We start from the raw sequence: 14,077 nt of genomic DNA on the forward strand, positions 1-14,077 counted from the left end.
ATGATTTGGGGTGCAATGTCATCTGCTGGTGTTGGTCCATTGTGTTTTTGAAAACCAAAGTCACTCCACCCTGTTTACCAAGAAATTCTGGAGCACTTCATGCTTCCTTCTGCTGACCAGCTTTTTGAAAATTCTGATTTCATTTTCCAGCAAGATTTGGCACCTGCCTACACTGCCAAAAGCACCAAAAGTTGGTTAAATGACCATGGTGTTTGTGTGCTCGACTGGCCAGCAAACTCACCAGACCTGAACCCCATAGAGAATCTATGGACTACTGTCAAGAGGAAGATGAGAAACAATAAACCAAAACATGCAGATGAGCTGAAAGCCACTGTCAAAGAAACCTGGGCTTCCATACCACCTCAGCAGTGCCACAAACTTTTCACCTCCATGCCACGCCGAATTGAGGGAGTGATTAAAGCAATAGGAGCCCCTCCCAAGTATTGAGTACATGTACAGTAAATGAACAGTTTCCATAAGACCAAAAATTCACTAAAAATGATGTTTTTTTTTTGTTTTTATGTGAGCCAAAATCATCAAAATTCAAATAACCAAAGACTTAAACAACTGAAGTCTGTGTGCATTGAATCTAATACACGAGTTTCACAATTTGAGTTGAATTACTGAAATGAACTTTTCCACGACGTTCTAATTTATTGAGATGCACTTGTATGTTTGAATCGAATTCAGTGGTCAAGGGATGGCAACAAAAAATACCATTACAAAGCTCCATAACATGAATCAAGAAAGTGACAGTTATTAGTCTTCCTGTTCTGGAAAGAAGGTTGAACTTTGGAACATGTAGTCCACTTTTCCATAAAATGCGCATTCTGACGTGGTAATCGGAGGCTTAAAAAACTACAACTCCCATAACCCCGCCTCTCAAACGCAACCATCATTCGTTCAAATTGGATAGATTCTCTGTTTTGGTTAATGTAGTGAACGGAGAGTTTTGCTTGAATTGAGTATTTCATCTACAGCACAAGCCTCTAACACGTCACTAGATAATAAGAGCATAAACGGCTCGTCCGAAGGCCTGTTATCTTCTGTCCCCGTGACGGAGGAGTGTCTGGAATTGCACATTTAGCTTGTGAGCTAACGTCAGCAGCATCAGGTTGACCCATGTCCTCTGAAGAGGCTCTCGGCTCCACGCTCTCAAACTGGCTCTCCTTTAACTCCTGGTGGCTGCTTCTGCCTTTCGTGATGCTCCTGGTAGTGGCTGCTTTCATCGTGGCCTTCGTGCTCCTGCTGTACATGATATCCCCGTTAATAAGCCCCAAACCGCTCAAACTGAACGGGGCCCATGTGGTGGTAAGTTCATGTAACTCTGTTATTTAAATATGTTAGAAATTACAGATCTCATAACATCAGAAGCAGCTAAGCTAACAAGAAACTAATGTAACAAGGTTGTTGTCAATAGGTCCTGTAGTCCGTCTATCGAAAAAGCCTAATAATTTAATTGCATTAACGCATTGATCGTGCTTTTTTCATTAAGTGTTTATTTTGAATTGATAGTAGACAATCATAAACCCAATGCAGCTGTGATTACTGATAATTATTCATTATGTCACATGTAACTCATACAGCTGTGCAGATGTCCATTTGACTTGATCCGTTGCTGAAACTGTTATTGCTCTAGATTGCAAATGCTTATCAAATTAACTAATATTCATGTTAAAGGTCATATTTTACTGGAGGCCAAACAAGTGTAATTGTACTGGTTATGCAACCATTTGTTACAGGGCAATGGACCTTTCAAGCGGGTACTGCATGTTTTCGCATTTGCTAGGGTTCATAGTTTATCAAGAGCTCAGACTTCTCTAGTTGTAAATGAACAGCATGTTGAGCTAGAAATATGCAGTGTTCATCTGTGATTTCATGGGATATTTTGCAAAGCATTGTAAATAAAATGCCTATTCATGCTTTATGCAGTTGATTGTATTCATAGAAACATCAGAATTAATTCACACATATAGAGCATTCATACATTTTCACAGCACATCTAATGAAAAGCCATGATTCTGTTTGTCCCATTTGTTGTCGCCTATATATGCACGACCAGTTTTTCATATGTTTTTTTTTTTTTTTTTTGAGTATCATATCTGAAAAAACTTCAGTTGGGCAAAAGAAGGCATTGTGTACAACAGGAAAGTATTGCTCATGTTCAGTAGACTTCATAGGGTTAAGTCATGATTCAAACCATCAGTCTTGTGCATTATTGGAGTCTATGAACAGGATTTTTAACATCTGCTACCTAACTGTTGCACTCTATATCTACTGGATGAGAGCAGATGCACATTCTGTGGCACCTGCGGTGTAGATAATTGCTTGTTTGTTGAATTTGTTTGTAGTCGTGTTTGCATATTTTAGTAAATTGTATGAACCATGACTTGCTTGGTTTGTAATAAATGGCGTGTCCGTCATCAGGTGACCGGAGGCAGCAGTGGGATCGGGAAGTGTATTGCCATGGAATGCTACAGACATGGTGCCTTCATCACCCTGGTGGCACGAGATGAGGTCTGTCACTCACTCTATACACTAGCGTCAAAAGTTTGTGGTCCAGAATCTCTAATGCTCAACAAGGCTGCATTTATTTGAACAGAAATACCGTAAGAACCATAATATTGTGAAATACTATTAAAGTTTTCTATTGTAATATATTTTCTAATGCAATTCATTCCTGTGATGCAAAGCTGAATTTTCAGCATCATTTCTCCAGTCTTCAGTGTCACATGATCATTCAGAAATCATTCTAATATGAGGATTTTTTTTTAAACCGATATCAATTACCTTGTTTTGTAACATAATAGATATCTTTGTCACTTAAGACCAGTATAATGCATCCTTGCTATTAATTTCTTTTTAGAAAAAAAATGCTGAGCCCAAACTTTTGATTGTTAGTAGACATAATAATCATTGCTGTCATTGGAAGTAAATATTTGTGGGTGTACATATTTTTCTACAGCACAAACTGGTTCAAGCCAAGAAAGAAGTGGAGAAATGTGCCATAAATGATAAGCAGGTATGTGTTTCTGTGGTGTCAGGTCCTTACACTGGTTTCCAGCTACATTTAAGATTGATTTTAAAGTACTTTTACTCCTCTATAAGTCACGCAGTGACCTAGGACCGAAATATATTGCAGATATGTTCACTGAATATAAACCTAACCGAGCACTCAGATCACTAGGATCAAGTCAGTTAGAAATACCAAGGGTTCACACAAAACAAGGGGAGTCTGCCTTTAGTTACTATGCTGCCCGCAGTTGGAATCAGCTTCCAGAAGAGATCAGATGTGCTAAAACACTAGTCACATTTAAATCTAGACTCAAAACCCACCTGTTTAGCTGTGCATTTATTGAATGAGCACTGTGCAATGTCCGAACCGATTGCACTGTATTTTACGTATTCACTGTATTTTATGTAAAATAATTTTCTATTTCTAATTGTTTTAAATTCATTTTAAATAAGTTAATTTTTAAATCATTTCCAAAGTTTTAAAATTGCATTTTTTAATTTTTATTATTTTCTTCATGATTATTTTACTTTCTTTTATGTAAAGCACTTTGAATTACCATTGTGTATGAAATGTGCTATATAAATAAACTTGCCTGGCCTTGGCATGGTTCTACATCTTTAAATGTAAGGATGTATTCTTTTTGTATTTTTGGCTAGAGCACTCAAAATCAACCCAAAAACCTTAAATGGGTGTATGACTATAGTTTTGATCACCTCTAGGTGGTGCTTTGCATTTCTGTTGACGTGTCGAAAGACTACAACCAGGTGGAGAGCGTCATTAAACAAGTATGTTTACATTTAACTGCTATTAATGTGTTCTTCAGGTGGTTTGTGGTGAGGTCGCTGACCGTTGTGTTGTGTGTTTGCTCCACAGGCTCAAGAGAAGCTGGGTCCTGTGGACATGCTGGTCAATTGTGCTGGGACGTCTATATCTGGGAAGTTTGAGGAAGTGGAAGTTGACCGCTTCAAGGTAAGATCAATATATCATAGACACTCATGTGGGCATTTTCAGATTATGCTAGTAAGAAACCACCTCGCAACACCCTCTGACCCTCAAGAGCCACCGTCCTGCAGAGTTTAGTTAACCCTAATCAAACGCAAACAAAGGCTTTGTCCAAACCCGCTCCTTACTGTAGCATATTAATTTTTAACATTCATAACTGTCGCCTTAGGGTGCTATGACATCTTTTATCGAAGAGAAAAAAAACGCTGCATGGGGAGACACTAAAAATAATAAACACATACAATGATGAATACTAATAATTGTTTTATGTTTGTTGGCAGTGTTTAATTATTCATTGAATGATTGTGAACACATATGAAGCATTACAAACCAAAATAGTATTTATTGTATTATTGTACAATAGACAAAACCACAAAGCTGGCATAGAGGTATGTGTAATTACAAAATAAGTTTGTTATAGTTATTTTTAATAAATGCATGTATGATAAAATGACATGAGTGATGAAACCGTTTCCAAATTCCAAAGCGTCCAAATTTGAGTAAACCAATGAATATTTAAGCCATTTTGGACACCGCTTCCGGATTACTAGTTTTTTACTAGATTACTAAATTACAAGCTGGTGAGTTTGATCAAGGTTGGAGCTAAACTGTGCAGGAAAGCGACTCTAAATACCCTAACAATTCCTTTAGCATTATAATGGTGAGAAATCTGTCCCTGAGGTGAAGTGTGTGCTCTCTTTAAACAGAAACTGATGGAGGTGAACTATCTGGGCAGTGTTTACCCCACCCGGGCAGTGGTCACCACCATGAAGGAAAGGCGGATGGGCCGCATCATGTTTGTGTCGTCTCAGGCAGGGCAGATCGGCCTCTTTGGCTACACGGCCTACTCACCGTCCAAATTCGCCCTGCGTGGTCTGGCTGAGGCCTTACAGATGGAGGTGTGTGTACGCGTTCTGCTCGCTTAATATCTACCACATTACAGTCCGTTGAAACTTTGATTTTAATTCAGTCTCTCGTCCTGGTCTTTCTTAGATGAAGCCCTATAATATCTATGTGACTGTGGCGTATCCTCCAGACACTGACACTCCAGGTTTTGCGGAAGAGAATAAGACTAAGGTGAGAGAACGGATGTTTTTTTTTCCTTAATAGAATATTATAATGGAACATTAATATTAATAGAATATTTAACAGTGAAGGATTTCTAATAATGCATGTCTGTGCTCTGTTAAAAAGTTGGTTCGTTCTTCTTGAATTTAAAAAATATTAAGTGCTATTATTGGGTGGCTTTTTGTCCCTGCAAAAAGCAATGCTGGATAAAAAACACTTTATTTTAAGGACCAATGCTCATCACTCTAAACTAGTTGCTTATAAGCATGCATATTACTAGTATACTAGCTGTTTATTAGTATTTGTAAAGCACATATTAATGCCATATTTTGCATGACCATATTTCAGATCCCTTAATCTCTATCCCTTACTTAAACTTTTGCCTTACTATTAATAAGCAGCAAATTTGGAGTGAATTAAGGCAAAAGTCATAGTTAATAGTTATAGTTAATACTGAGAATTGCTCCTCAAACTAAAGTGTGACTCTTTACTTTACTTTTTTTTTTTTCTCTCTCCTGTCTGTGTTTTATTCTTCTGGTTTGACTCTCTGTTTGACAGCCTCTGGAGACTAAGTTGATTTCAGAAACTGCTGGAGTCTGTCAGCCTGAGCAAGTAGCAAAGATTGTAGTGAAGGATGCAGTGGTAAGTAGGGATTGGTCCAGCAATAGTTGAATTTTGATCATTTCCAGACTTGTATGACTTGTATGAATTTGTTCTGCATGTGGAACAAAAAAGACATTAGGGTTTTTTTGTCTGTGGTCTTCAAAATATCTTAATTTGGGGTGAACTATATCTAGGGCCGTGCAAAAAATCGAATGCGATTTTCATGCACATCTCATCAGTAAAGGCGCTCCTGTGATTAGAAGTACATCTCCAGCACGTGCGTTCAGATCAGGGTTGCCAGGTTTTCACAACAAATCCTGCCAACTTGCTTCTCAAAACTAGTCCAAAACTAGTCCAATCGCGTTTCCAGGAGGTTCCCTGATTAAAAAATTGCATCACGGGGTTAAAAAACGCGTTTTTTTTGGCAGGGTTGCCTTGGTAAGATTCACATTTTAGGGGCTAAACATCACGTTATTGGTATTGGGGTCGCTTCAACCCGCGGACGTGAAACACAACCGTGGACTTGGCAACCAACACTGGTTCAGGTGGAGCAGCATTCACTACACAGAGCCATAGTCCACCGACAAGCTACAGAAAATCGCTTTCAAAATCAACAAAGAATCACCTCCGTTTTGAAATTGATTTTTGTGTTTATTGTCAGTGAACTACGGCTCTTTGTATTAAAGGCCAACCAGTGTAACCAAGTCCGCGGTTGTGTTTCATGTCCGTGGGTCGAAGCAACCCCAATACAACTAATGTGATGTTTAGCCCCTAAAATGCTAATTTTACCAAGGGTACCCCACCAAATTCTAATTCAGTTTGATATTGAGCCTAAAACATAGTAGTGTGTATATATATATATATGTAATAACTATTACTGTCTCTGTTCCATCACAGCAGGGAAATTTCACCAGCTCATTTGGACCTGATGGTTACATGCTGTCAGCGCTGACCTGTGGGATGTCCCCGGTTACCTCCATCACTGAGGGGCTGCAGCAGGTACGGCCCATTATCACAAAACACAGAGAGTCTGAGTCTAGTGCAACAGTGGCATCATATTCGACTCACTGACAGTACCTTAGGAGATGGAACTGGATGACTCCTCCCTTTTTGTGTAATTATTTCTGCATCATGTGTCTTTCATCATCCTGCCTGTCCTCTGTATCTTAGTAACATCATGTTTGCATCCAGCTGTCGTAGGGCTATTTGAGTCAATCACAGTCTTCCATATTCCCTTTGAAGATTTTAATGAGCCTCTTGACTTTTGCTCTTCTCTGACTCAAAACTGAGGAATAAACCTGAGAGATCAGCCAGGCGGCATTGTTTTACTGCTGCTTTTCTATGAATTCCTTTGAAGAATTGAAGATCGAGTCACAGCAGATTTTAAAGTAAAACGGATTCAGATGTTATCAGCATGTGAGGAAGGAATCTTTGTGTGCAGAACCATTTTTAAATCCTTTCTGTGACATTCAGCGTATTTTCCATATGTGAAGAGAGTCTGCAGATTCAGTCTGTGGCCGTGTTACTTCTATTCTTCTACTCTTTATATCTTGTTGACAAAATTATTATGAGGTTTCTAAATCAGTCCAGCTGTCTGATGTCATGGCAACTACCCACAGTTTGGATTCTTACAGTTTTAACCTAATACAAAATTTACAAAATCAGAGTTTAAAAATGGCTGGGATGGATGGATGAATGGACAGAATATCTTGATGGATGAATAGACAATATCTAAGTAGATGGATGGATGGATGGATGGATATATAGACAATATCTAAGTAGATTGATGGATGGATGGATAAATAAATAGATCAATAGATCAGCATTACCAATCCCAGCTTGTAGGCCTGCTTCACCAGAACCGTGCTGTGCCTGCTGCTGTAGGTGACAGGGAGACCGCCGACAGACCAGGCTCTTGTCTTCATGACAACATCTATACTTCATGTTGAGCATAAATATAAAGCCTACTGATAAAGGACACCGTCAACAGTATTGACTGCAAAATAGACTAAGTTTGACAGGTGCAATATTTGAAAATCGATAATTATTCATTTATTTTTTAAATTACATTTATATCTGAATTTATGTCAACCTATAGACATTCAAACATCAAAGTGTCATGAATTAATATGTATTTGTCAGGCTGCAAGGAAGTCGACCAGAAGTTGAAGTCGGCCGGGTGCCGCCATCTTTTAGCAGATCTTCACTTGCGTTAGCATTCCCATTGACTCCGATTCATTTTGATGTCACTTTGACAGCGAATAACTTTACATCTGAGGCGTTTAAAGACTCAGTTTGTCCATTATTTATTTCTAAAGATACACGACAATGTATAAAGGGCTCCATTACCTTCTATGTTACATTATGGCCCCATAGAAACCGTTTTTGTAAAAATAGGCTAACGATTGCATCATAACCACGCAACTCTCCGTCGCATTACCGTACAGACAGGAGGAGAAGCTCGCAGGCAATTAACTTAATATGGCATACTGCCGTTACATTTTAAAATACTAAATAAAATAATTAATCAGAATACTTACTCCTGCTCACGCCACATAACTCCCCGCTCAAGCCCGCCGTCTCTGCAAGATTAACGATGGTAGTTTGCACGCACAGCTACTAGAAGATTAACATCTGTCAGACAGGTTGCTGACGTCGTCAAGCTTCGTTTGAGTCTGCGCGTCAGAAACGGAAGTGCTAAAATACGCTTCACTTGTCTCAATTGAGTTCCAATGGGGTCGCTGTGTCCATTTCTTTTACTGTCTATGGTATTTGTGTATAAAATTACATATAAACATATATTTTCCTATTCTATTTTGCCTGGAAACGCTTCCAACACGCTTGCGTTTCGCGTGAAAAATAGGCATCCGTTCTATTTCTAGCATGCACGTGTTTTCCTCACGGCTCGAACCGTGCCTGAGACGGGCATCTCACGCAGGCAGTCTGCAAGCTCTAAACCTGTTAACATGGGAGCCGAATTAAAAAATGGATGCTTGCTCCACGCATCCAATGGGTCGCCGGCCTTAAAGTCCGCTGCAGGGCGGGATTTGCGCTGAACACGGAGACTTCCGCCACTTAATATGTTCGTTTGGAAACACGAAAATGTACTTATAATCCGTGCACAAAATATTGCATTCCGTCATTCGGTACACACGTGCACTGTACCGAAAGCCCTGTACCGAAACGGTCCGGTACGAATACACGTACCGTTACACCCCTAAGATAGATGGATGGATGGATAAATAGACAATATTTAAATGGATGGATGAATAGACAAGATCTAATTAAATAGATGGATAGATAAATTGATGAATAGATGGATAGATGGATTGATAGGTAGGTAGATTTTGTATTTAGTTTTTAGATGATCTTTAGTTTTTCTGTTATGTTCAGATGGTCATTATGTCATTCTGTGCAGATTGTGACGATGGGGTTGTTCCGCACCATCGCTCTCTTCTACCTGGGCAGCTTCGACAGCATCGTCCGCCGCTGTATGATCCAGAGAGAACAGTCCAAAGCAGCAGACAAGAGAGACAAGAGGGAGTAGCACCAGCCTTCCCACCACATGCACCTCCGTCAGCACCCCTAACACACACACACACACACACACACACACACCTCACAGCACGCACCACCCGTCCTGGCAGACAAGTTCAAATGCATAGAGGTCTAAACTGACAAAACATTGTTTTTGCTAATATTTTTCAGTAGACCTGTAATAGGCGTCCATCTTTCATGATGTGTCTTTCAGGACCCCGATCATTCCAGTGCATGCTGCATCAATATTTCCAGCTCTTTAAAACTTTATATGCATTGAAATGATTTACTCTCTGGTTCTCACTGCCTCTAGTACATTCTCTCGTTAATGAAAGTTTGTGGTTGTTCTCAAAACCACATGCTCTCTAAGTTCTTGTTCTAGCCTGTTGGCCTAATGTTATTTTAACACTAGAAATAATTTCAGTCAACTTTTATTTGAATTGAGATGTTACCATTTGCCGTATGGGTAAAAAAACAACTTCACTTCCTTATGTTACAGTGAGGTGAAGAACTCTTCTTTTGACTGGTCTGTGATTTTCATAGTCAAGCACTGTATCTTCCTGCTTTTAGATTTCATAGTTTTAAGGTACGGATACAGGACATCTGTGTTTTCGGATGAAACAGCCGGAGTCTGCCACTCTGCCTTATCTCCTTTGCTCTGTGTGGGGGTTTCTGAAGGAAATGTTTACCTTATAAATGCGCGTGCGAGTGTGTATGTATATTTTTCTGCTTGTATGCATGCGTTTAGGTGACCTCAGGGGCTTCTAAGAGTTCACTGAACTGAATGAAGGATGTGTCAGGAAAAGCCATTGCAGAGGTTTAAAGGCTCGCTGGCTCGAGTCAGTGCACCTCTCTGCCAACAGGTGGAGCTGGAGATCCAAACGGATCAGGTGTAACCTGAGCAAAAGCCTACATGTGCAGCAGCCCGTGTTTAAAGCTGATCTAGAATCAGTCATAGTCAGATGGTTCCATGTCCACAACCCCAGATCTCTGTAGTATTAAAGGTAAATAAATGCGGGTCCATCTAGTGTTCACGCAGGTATTTTAAACACTGTAGATGTTGTGAAGCTTGATCAGATTTTGACACCAAAACAAGCAATATGGCTTCCACAGGACAAGTGAATATCCTCGTGCTCTGCTCTGTCGTAACGTAAAATAGATGGTTCCAGCATATAAACTGTGTTTTCTGCTTCCAAACCTGCCCCTCGTACCTTACTGACAACACAATAGCTAGAGAGAAAATGACACTTACTCATGCTGTTGTAATATTTGCCTTCCTCACTGTCACAAGCAAACGGGAGCATGTGATGCGATCACACCCTACAGTTATGTGAGCGGATGTTTATGAGGACTCCATCTCTTGAATGCCTGAATGCACAGAAAATAATCCATTTAAATAGTTCACCCAAAAATGAACATTGTGTCATTATTAAGTGTTTACTCACCCTCAAGTTCTTTCAAACCCGTAGGACATTCTGTTTTCAGTACAACACAAAAGGAGAGGTTTAGTGGAATGTTCCTGCTGCTCCTTTCCTTGCAGTGAAAGTGAATGGGGCCTGCAAAGCTCCAAAATAAACAAAAAAGGACTGTAAAAGTGTAAAATATTATTTCTTCTGAAAAAGCATTATTGATTTGGGTTAGAAACAGAAAAATCCCTTGAATTAAGATCTTGAATTTACTGTGCATGAAATATGGGAGTTATGGCATGTACAGTTTTCTGAGTCAAATTTTTGCTTCAGTACTTCAAATTTAATGTGCATGATTCGTATGAACTACTTTTAATAGTGCTTCTTTTCATTTTGTGGAAAAGTGCAGCATAAACGTTTGGCTAAATTTCTCTTTTTGGTTCCCCAAAATAAAATTAAAAAAATCCTATGGTTTTGGAATGACATGTGAATAAATGATGACCGAATTTCATTTTTGATTGAAGTAACACTTTCTTTCAATATGATGTTAGTTAAGCTGCTGTTTTTCCTAGAACATACCTGCAAACTCATCACCTTTTGTTTTTTTGTCTTGGCTACAGGGTTACCACTGTATTACTGCTTTCCCATAACGTATGTAATCATTTAATAGCTTGTAACATGGTTATCCATTGCTGTTTAAATTAAAACTGCAACATGTTTAAATCATAGTGGTAATTTTAGAGTTTAGGTTAACGTACACATGTGTTGCTATTTAAACAACATGTAGATATTATATAGAATTTTCCAAGAAAAAAAATCCCTCTTTTCTATTCCCTATCAGCTTTTTTTTAAACGAGCCCGGAGTTTGCAGGTATACTAGAAACCTTTGACCAATGCAGTCAGGCACAGTCATGGACGCCCATTTTCAAGCCTTAAGAGATTCTGACAGACCACTACAAAAGCTATAAGGGTTGATACCTCCACATCCAACTATGGCATAGCTTGTGTATGGTTTACGCATATTGGTTTCAGTATGGAAAAAGACATTGTTTTTGTTTGTTTGTACATTATTTGCTATGGATATTTTTTTACAAAAAGACCCGAAATATGAGAATGAGGATGCATGAGTCAAAACGACGATGTTCTCATTTGATATTGGCTCAAGGCAAGTCGTCCAGCACATAGTAGCTATAAGTTAGGTGCCGATATGTCGGACATACGATTCTGTCGTGCCCTTTTCCATAACACATGGACGTAGTCAGTTATTTAGTGGTTAAGAAGCTAACAGTAGAGAAACTGTTTTAAACTCCTTAAAGCTATGCAAATCAAGCCTGTGCTCACCATTCAATCAAACACAAGAGGACACTAGTGTTTTTTTTTTTTTTTTTATCATCTGCTATAGCTCACTGTTTGGTTGACTGATGTTGAGATATTTCTGAGAATAAGATGTATAGTTTGAGTAACAAAAAAAAAAAAAGACCAACTTGGATTCTTTCTTCTTCTGTGTTTTGTAAGTTTCTTTTTTCCTTACTCATTCGTTGCCAAACTTGCATAAATTTCACCTTGTGTGCCATGGGAGAAAAAAAAATGTTGTTGCTTTTGTCTTATTTTCTTATATAATGAAAATAAATAACTTTTGAAAGGTAATTCAGCCTGATCATTTACTTTGTATTCCTACTTTGAAACACTTTAGTGACTGGTGTCAGTCTGAAATAGAAAAACCAAAAGCCTGAATAACTCGGTCAGAACTGACAGAGGGAAAAAGCAAGCTGAAAGATCAAAGGTCTTGCTCTGTTTAAAGAAGTTCCAATGCTAATTTTGAGGTGAGGCTGAGGACCAAATTATGCTTTGCCTAAACAGATGCTTATTTCCATTTCATCTTATCCTGACCTGAACTACAGATTAAATTACCCATGCATTTTATTTAAAAGCAAAGTGCCAAGCAAAAAAAGAAATAATAAAATGATCTATATGTATATTCCCCTTACACCAAAAAAAAATATATATATATATATATATAAAATACACATACAAATATACAAACACGTATGTAATTTGTATTAATATTACTTTTAATCATTTTTATTTAGTTATAAAGATATTTATAAAGGTGCTGGTCATAAAATTAGAATATCATCAAGAAGTTGATTTATTTCACTAATTCCATTCAAAAAGTGACACATGTGTATTATATTCATTAATGACACACAGACTGATATATTTCAAGTGTTTATTTCTTTTAATTTTGATGATTATAACTTACAACCAAGGAAAATCCCAAATTCATTATCTCAGAAAATTACTTCAGACCAATACAAAGAAAGGATTTTTAGAAATCTTGGCCAAATCAAAACTATGATCATGAAAAGTATGAGCATGTACAGCACTCAATACTTAGTTGGGGGTCCTTTTGCCTGAATTACTGCAGCATTGCGGCGTGGCATGGAGTCGATCAGTCTGTGGCACTGCTCAGGTGTTATGAGAGCCCAGGTTGCTCTGATAGTGGCTTTCAGCTCTTCTGCATTCTTGGGTCTGGCATATAGCATCTTCCTCTTCACAATACCCCATAGATTTTCTATGGGGTTAAGGTCAGGTGAGTTTGCTGACCAATTAAGAACAAGGATACCATGGTCCTTAAACCAGGTACTGGTAGCTTTGGCACTGTGTGCAGGTGCCAAGTCCTGTTGGAAAATGAAATCAGAATCTCCATAAAGTTGGTCAGCAGCAGGAACCATGAAGCGCTCTAAAACTTCCTGGTATACAACTGTGTTGACCTTGGACCTAAGAAAACACAGTAGACCAACACCAGCAGATGACATGGCACCCCAAACCATCACTGACTGTGGAAACTTTACCCTGGACCTCAAGCAACGTGGATTGTGTGCCTCTCCTCTCTTCCTCCAGACTCTGGGACCCTGATTTCCAAAATGCTAATTTTAATTTCATCGGAGAACATAACCACTCTGTTGTTCAAAAGTGGCTTGACACAAGGAATACGAAGCTGAAACCCATGTCTTGCATACGTCTGTGTGTAGTGGTTCTTGAAGCACTGACTCCAGCTGCAGTCCACTCTTTGTGAATCTCCCCCACATTTTTGAATGGGTTTTGTTTCATAATATTCTCCAGGGTGCGGTTATCCCTATTGCTGGTACACTTTTTTTTCTTCCACATCTTTTCCTTCCCTTCACCTCTCTATGAATGTACTTGGACACAGAGCTCTGTGAACAGCCAGCCTCTTTTGCAATGACCTTTTGTGTCTTGCCTTCCTTGTGCAAGGTGTCAATGGTCATCTTTTGGACAACTGTCAAGTCTTCCTCATGATTGTGTAGCCTGCAGAACTAGACTGAGAGACCATTTAAAGGCTTTGCAGGTGTTTTGAGTTAATTATGGCGCGTTTCCATGGAAATTACCCGGAACATTTGTACCAGGAACTTTTTTCCCCCAG

The 14,077-nt window shown here is 38.9% G+C and overlaps 1 protein-coding gene across 1 annotated transcript; it reads left to right on the plus strand.

Annotated features, from left to right (window-relative positions):
* Positions 1-892: 892 nt before the first annotated feature.
* Positions 893-11,856, plus strand: LOC113046084 (3-ketodihydrosphingosine reductase). Its single transcript, XM_026206935.1, has 10 exons — positions 893-1,311; positions 2,428-2,517; positions 2,966-3,022; positions 3,736-3,801; positions 3,890-3,985; positions 4,726-4,917; positions 5,012-5,095; positions 5,645-5,728; positions 6,587-6,688; positions 9,108-11,856. The coding sequence occupies exons 1-10, from the start codon at positions 1,123-1,125 to the stop codon at positions 9,234-9,236; spliced, it is 1,089 nt and encodes a 362-aa protein (XP_026062720.1). The 5' UTR covers positions 893-1,122; the 3' UTR covers positions 9,237-11,856.
* The last annotated feature ends 2,221 nt before the right edge of the window (positions 11,857-14,077 follow it).

This window comes from Carassius auratus, chromosome 27, assembly GCF_003368295.1.
Source record: "Carassius auratus strain Wakin chromosome 27, ASM336829v1, whole genome shotgun sequence".
NCBI lineage: Eukaryota > Metazoa > Chordata > Actinopteri > Cypriniformes > Cyprinidae > Carassius > Carassius auratus.